At 29.7% G+C, this 7195-nt stretch overlaps 1 protein-coding gene across 1 annotated transcript; it reads right to left on the minus strand.

Annotated features, from left to right (window-relative positions):
* Positions 1-1420: 1420 nt before the first annotated feature.
* On the minus strand, positions 1421-5270 carry LOC108325224 (ribosome-recycling factor, chloroplastic). Its single transcript, XM_017558254.2, has 9 exons — positions 4856-5270; positions 4681-4776; positions 3758-3855; positions 3321-3432; positions 2702-2743; positions 2230-2286; positions 2053-2103; positions 1822-1878; positions 1421-1652 (listed from the first exon to the last, which is right to left on the minus strand). Exons 1-9 carry the CDS (start codon positions 5123-5125, stop codon positions 1635-1637), a joined length of 801 nt encoding a protein of 266 aa, XP_017413743.1. The 5' UTR covers positions 5126-5270; the 3' UTR covers positions 1421-1634.
* Positions 5271-7195: the final 1925 nt, after the last annotated feature.

Here is a 7195-nt window from a genome sequence, read left to right on the forward strand (position 1 = left end):
GGGAGCAAAAGACGAAAATTAAGGAGGAGGTAACAGGACAGTAACAGCGGCAGAGGAGACTGGTCCATATTGCATGGCCCATCTTCGCAGTAAGAGGTTTGTTATGGTTTTATTTTATTCAACAAGTGGGAAAAAAATATTTAATTTACTAAATTTCATCTAAAATATGTATTTCCAACTATTAGAAATAAACATTGCCAATTATCTCGTTGCACTTAATTTTTAAAATTGCAACAAGAAATATAAACTTTCGAAACTAGCAGAAGAAAAAATATTATCAATCAGTGAAAGATTAATATTATGAAGGTCATTTAAAGCATAATAAGTCTAATGAACTAATATTAGTCATCACATAAATATAGTGGTTTTTTAAATTATTACTGACTCAGAATTTTTTCCTAATATTTTGGCTACTGAATGCATGGATGATAACACTATGAACACATAAAGAAATATATGTAGAAGATAAGGTAAATAGCCCTTTTAAGATTTTTATTTTTTTACTTTTAGAATAGCTTCAGTGAGAGTTTCTAATATTTATGAGTATTTTTATCAATAAAATTAATTTTCCACAAATCTGAATTCCTTACAATTGAAGATAATTTCTTATATAATAGCAACTCCAATTACTAACTCTTTATATAGGATCTTGTTTATAAACTTCAGCTCTTACTAAAACTTTCATTAAAGTTTGCTGAATTCATCTTAAAAATAAAAAGCAATTATGATAATTAATTTATCCTTTTTAGTTATAAAAAAAGAGACTACAAACATGTTTACTATTATCTTTTGTTATTTTTATATGAAAGGGTGGGAGATAAAATGGAAGAGAAGGACATGAGAGGAAACGATTTAAGTTGGGAACTGGTAATCTAAGATGATTTTTGGTGAAAGTTATTAGAAAATGAATCTAAATATAACTTAATCTCATAAAACTTGTTATTCTTTATCACATAGAGAAGATTGAACATTTTGAATTTAGGACTAAATATTTATAGGTTATCCCATAACTATTCGATAAAAAGTATTATAATAGGTTCATAAATATGATTAAGATAAATTCCAATACAATATTATAAAATAAAATAGAACTTTAACATAATCTTACAAAACCACTTATAAGGTTAGATTTATATTTAACCTTATAAGTGGCTTGTTCGTTGTAATTTTGATGTTGTTAGGAGATATTCTACTATGTATTTCCACGCAATTGCTTACGTGCACGCATTAACATAATCCATTATATGATTCTGTATTATCAGTTTTAATTTATTCGACTATGTAAGTCATTCAAGAACATAATCATTTAAACTTTTAAGTTATCACAAACGAATTTGACGATGAATTTACTTGATTTCTATATCTACAATCATAAACCTGCAAGAGTCTGCAAGTAGATTCAAGAGTTTCACAATCATGATTCCTTGAGGGTCAAATTTCAATTATGTAAAATAAGTCCAATTTACAGGCACGAACTTACTTTTTCAATTCTAAAAAAAAACATATTTAGTTCAAAAGTTTGTCCTCTATAAAACCAATCAACATATGCATTAATTATCCAACCCTTGAACGAAGTAGATACAAAATTTGACCTTGTTTAGATAGAACTCAGCATTACTTTTTGTATCAAAGCATCAAACTGTCAGCAACTCCTGAAATAATGGGAGAAGTTACTTGTCAAATCCCAAATAATTAAATAAAAATCAGGAAGTATAGAATAAAATTTGGAAACAGTTAACATCAAAGATGGATAAAATATCATATAATGAGGAAAAGTCATAAGCTATTAAAACACATCAGTTAAGCAGAAATATATAGTACCTTTTCTTTCTGTTTGAGGATGGTATCAACTTTCTTTATATAATCATCTGTCAGCTTCTACATAACAAAATAATTACCGTGAGTAAAATAAAGGAAACTAGACTATTCTAGTATTTTTATTTGAAATGATTGCTATTATTTTCCCAACAAAAATACAAAAGGGAGATGGACATTGGAATTTTAAAATGGAGTAAAAATAGATAGAAACCTAACTAATTGCTCTGAAGTTACCTGCAAATCACTTGATAGATCCTTCACATTATCTTCAGAGAGTTTTTTCTCCTATCAGATAATTCCAAAAAAAAAATGAATAATACAAGAAATCTCAGTCTGAAAAGGAGAGAAATGAACCACAACGCTAGAAATCAATCACTGGAGCGAGTTAAGGTGTAATTAGAGGGTTCAAACCTTCTCAAGTTTATCATAAGCTTTCAATGCATCTCTTCTTATATTTCTCAAAGCCACCTACCAAAAAAAAAAATGAAAATACACAATCATTCTAAAGGAAATTACAAATAGGTGCAATGTAGTCAAAATATTTCTTGTTTATTCTAGAAGCATTCAAGATATATAGTTATTTCATCAATGACTTTCATAGGAATATCACTATACAATAACCAAACAGTATGTACTCTTCACAGGTTAGTACCATTGATCATTCAGGTCATTAACTCTTATTCTTCACCAGATTACAACCACAAGTTTCAGAATAGACGGAAAAGGAAACGAAATTTGGTATTTACATTTCAACAATTGGTTGATGTTTGTTCGTTCTTAACGATAAAAGATGTTTTATCCTTTTAAGGAAAGTAAATCCTCAAATTGGCAATAAACAAAGGCGAAACCATTATCACAAATGTAAATTATTTAGAAAACATACCTTCCCTTCTTCAGCTTGTTTAGCCACTACTTTCGATAGTTCCTATAAACAAAAGCAAAATTAGATTAAACGATAGCTTACAAGCTTGTTTGTTTAAGATTGAACAAAAAAAGTGAATCTATCGTAAAGGTTTTCTTTTCCAGAAGTATATTACTTTTGACCTCTACAAAACTTATACACCTTTAGGGGAAAAAATAACAAAACAAAAACAGACCCTAAATAAACTATTTAAGATCATCAGATGACAACATGAAATCAACATATTCATCCAGACCCTAAAACATTCACTAGAATTTATGTATAGAAGGACCTTTATAAAAAAATATGGTAGAATTTCATAAAGGAAATAAATTGATAACTAAAACAATTCTATTGCAATTATGACCAGCAATATACTAAGTCAACTTTTTTCCTGTAGAGATCAGTTTTGTCATGGGTCATGAATGTATACTATGTCATTTTTGCTAATAGCTAAATAAGAAATTAGAACCAATTAGGAATAAACATACAGTCAGTGAGTGTAAGAATATAATTTACAGAGAAAGAATATGAGAGGTCAAAAGGAATCTCATAAAAGAGTGAACCTAGACACAGCAGCATCAATGGAACTGGAAAATACCTTCCTCCTTTCAGATGTCAACTGTGGGACGCTCAATCTAATTAATTCTCCATCATTATTTGGAGTCATACCAAGATCAGAGCTAACTATTGCTTTCTCAATAGCCTTCAAGCTAAAAAAATATACAAATAATCAGAAATTTGCTAAGTAATACTCTACACACAGGATATCATATCACATCTTCAATAACAGTTTTAAAACTTGTTTTATGACATGTTAATGAAGAATGCCTCAGATGGGTTACATATACTCTCAATCAATGAGTAATATATAACAACTAAGGGAGAGTGCAAACGAAGTAAGCCATATGGACAATCGCAAGTATGCCATACACGAAGTAGAATGGAATTATAAAATAATAAGCTCGAATAAGATAGTTTTGATGTTTGTTATCTATTTCAACCCTCTGGCATGCCATGTGTTAGTGCATAATATACCTTGATTTGTCATATGGCTGTACCAAAAGAGAACTCGCGTCAGGAGTGCTAATTTGAGCAATGCTCTTCAAACTAACTGGAGTTCCATAGTATTCCACCTAAAAACACGTTATGAAACAGCTCATCTACTGGGGAAAAACTCTCTAGAAAATGAAAGTAATACATTTCATTACTTTTTATTCAACATTTAGTTAACAGGTGAGTACAGCATACTAACTCTCATCATTTTGTAACTAGATATGATCAGGCAAGCTATCCTAGTTGCACCAAATCAAAAGTTGAGAATATACATTTTGATGGGGCAGTTTCCTGTGCCAACTGGAGGCTTCTTGGTACTATTAGCATGACTAAAGAGTTATGTGATAATCAGACCAGACATGGAGTAAATGAAAAAATGTCAACCAATCCAAATCAACCGCACAAAATATGTAATAGCAAAAGCTGATAGATAACATAGACTTTCATGCAAGGAAAAGTAATCATGTCAAACAAACCGAAATCACTGAGCATTAACTTCAATCATCGTTACAGAACGGTATACCGTACAATCTTAAGAAAGCAAAGACAGTTTGAAATTAGATAATCCTTCTCCTTCGCAATCATTAAAATGAAAGAGTTCATACGATTAACAAGGGAATCGGTTGAATCATAAAACCAAATGCTTAAGGAAGCAGTACATTAAGTGATACGGGTCTAATTGGTTAAATAAATTTCTTATTAAGTACTTATAAGTTATATCAGCAAAAAATCAAAGACAAAATAAACTTCTACCAGAAACTAAAATGATCTTATGCGTAAGTTAAAAATAATGTTTTAGAAAAAAGTATCGGGACAAAATTTCTGCAAAATTAGTTTATACATAAATATATTTTAATTTTAAGGTGGGTGGGAATAAAAAGAGTGAGAAAGAGTTTGAAGCATACCTCAATCCTGTCAAGCATGGCAGGGTTTGCTCTCCCTGTTCTTATGGAGTTGAAATTTGTTCGGACATTATCAATAGTCCTCTCCATCCTGCTTTTCTGAGAGAGGGAAATGGATAGCGAGAGATTAAAGAAGTGAAGGATGGCAAAAGAAAGAGAAGATTGTTCAGAAACTAACAGCATCATTCTCAATTGCTGCCTTTTCCGCTTCTATTTCTTCAATAGTAGCAGCCCTGATAAGTGGCGTTCTCCTATGCGATAACCCTTTGGAAATGAGGGGTGTTGGAGAAAGAGAGAAGCCAAGAGGGAGCTTGAGAGTGGCATAGCTTGCAGAAGAGGAGAAGGAGCGTTTGACGGCGTCAAAGGAATGGGGAACGGAGAGAAGGGCTCTGGGAGGGTTTCGGAAGAGTGAGCGGACACAGGTTGTCGGAGAGAAAGAGGTTGCCATGAGAGAGAGAGAGACAGACACACCCTACGCCTTGTGTTGATGTCGTTGTGGATAACAACTTTCTCTGCTCTTTTCAACACATTCTTCGCCTTCGCCTAAATTGCTAAGGTAATTTCATGTCATTTTCTTCACATGTGATTACAGTGTCAGCATATGATATAACAACCTTACTTATAATATACTAGTGAACATTTATTTTTATAATTTTATTGTATGTAATTTTTATTTATTATATAAGTAATTTTTAATTACAAAATGTTAAGTTTGAAAAGATAGTCAAATCAAAATGGTTAAATTTAAATAAATGCACTTAAAAGATAATATTGATCAAATAATTATTTTAATTTTAAAAATTTATTTAAAAGATAAAATTAGAAAATAAATGTAGACACCAACATAAAATGAAATAATATTTATATAATGAAATATAAAAATATAGTAAAAATATCATATTATTAATATTTTTATTTTATATCTTTTATTGTGAGTTAAGCTAGATTCATATAATTTAAAAGTTATAACTTTCTTGTCATTGTGTCTTACTCTAGATGTACTTTGAGATTTTTAGTTAAATTTATTGAAGTTCTATTGTCATTGAGAATGAGAATGTTACTCTCATGGAAGTTGTACTCCTTTAATTGATTCTAGAATCAAAGGATATGAGAACAACAATTGGTAATTAGTATGTATTATGCTTCAACAGAGTAGTTGTACCTTGCTTTTTATTATATCATAATACTAAGTTTTCTATAATAAAGTGACATCTTTTGTCATTATTTTTTCTTTCAATTTTGTCATTTGTAAAGTCTGATCACAGTATTTCTATCACAAATAAATTTCTCACTTCTTATAGTAGAGACAAAGATTATGTTAGCAAAAGAAGAAGATAATTATTCAAGAGTAAGTAATGATAAAAACAAGTTCAAGAACTTAAAATGATAATAAAAGATACTAGAAAATTTGTATTTTGTTTATGTATTAGATTAGGCCTTTGTAATAAGTCATATATTAGTGAATAAATTGTTTGTAGGACTTAATTTAGAGTGTCACAAAGCAGCATGCACAAAATTTACCCTAGGAAAGATTTTATATATTCAAAAAATTTTGTAATAATCGATTAACACTAATGATAATCGATTATTTAATTGAAATCAATTTTTTTTAGAAGAGTCTCTATGATGATTGATTATCACAGTTGGTAATCAATTATCATAGTGAAAAAATATTTTTAGAAATTTTTTTGCGATAATCTATTATTTCTTTAAGTAATCAATTATCAGTGGTAGTTGTGACTTGATTCTTTAGATTCTTGACCTAATTTTCAAATAAGAAGTTTATATATTTTTATGGAGACTTATTTTGAAAAAAAACTTTTCATTCATAGGTTTATGGCTGTAACTGATAGAGAAACTCTTTATGTTTGTGGAAAAGGACTTTGAAAAACCTAGTATGGGTAAATCAATAACTTTCACCCAGTGGATGTGATTGAGTGCTGCTGCTATTGTTAAGAGATATTGTTCATCCTTTGTGTGACTCAAAGGAAGTGTTTCATTTCTTGTGTGATTCAAGGAAGACGCCTTTCATCTATTGTGTCTTTAAGAGAGATGTTTTTAAACCTTAAACTCTTTCTTTTGTGATTGTAAGTTTTGTTTATTTTTAGTGTTTGAGTTAATCCTTCTTTAGCGATATTAACCACTGGACATTTGGTCTTTTATATCCGAACTAGTATAAAATACCCATGTACAAATTTTCTATTCCATACTTTCTTTATTTTAATGAAGTTATTCAAATAAGAGAAAAGATTTTAACTGAATGATAAATTTTGAAGAAAGTATCAATTTTTGTTAAACAAACCAATTCAACTCCCTTTCTTGGTTTTTGTCCAATATAAATATTCCGTGCTACAACTTTAACAATTAATATCAGAGCTTTCTGTGATAATTTTTCAAAATAAGTTTCAAAATGGCTGGAAAAAAAATCAAATCTTTGCCGGTGGGGCTTCTATTAACCGACCTCTACTTGTTCGGGTGAAAATGATCCCTTTTGAAAAGTTAAAATGCAAATTTTTTC

Source organism: Vigna angularis, chromosome 3, assembly GCF_016808095.1.
Source record: "Vigna angularis cultivar LongXiaoDou No.4 chromosome 3, ASM1680809v1, whole genome shotgun sequence".
In the NCBI taxonomy this organism is placed as follows: Eukaryota; Viridiplantae; Streptophyta; class Magnoliopsida; order Fabales; family Fabaceae; genus Vigna; species Vigna angularis.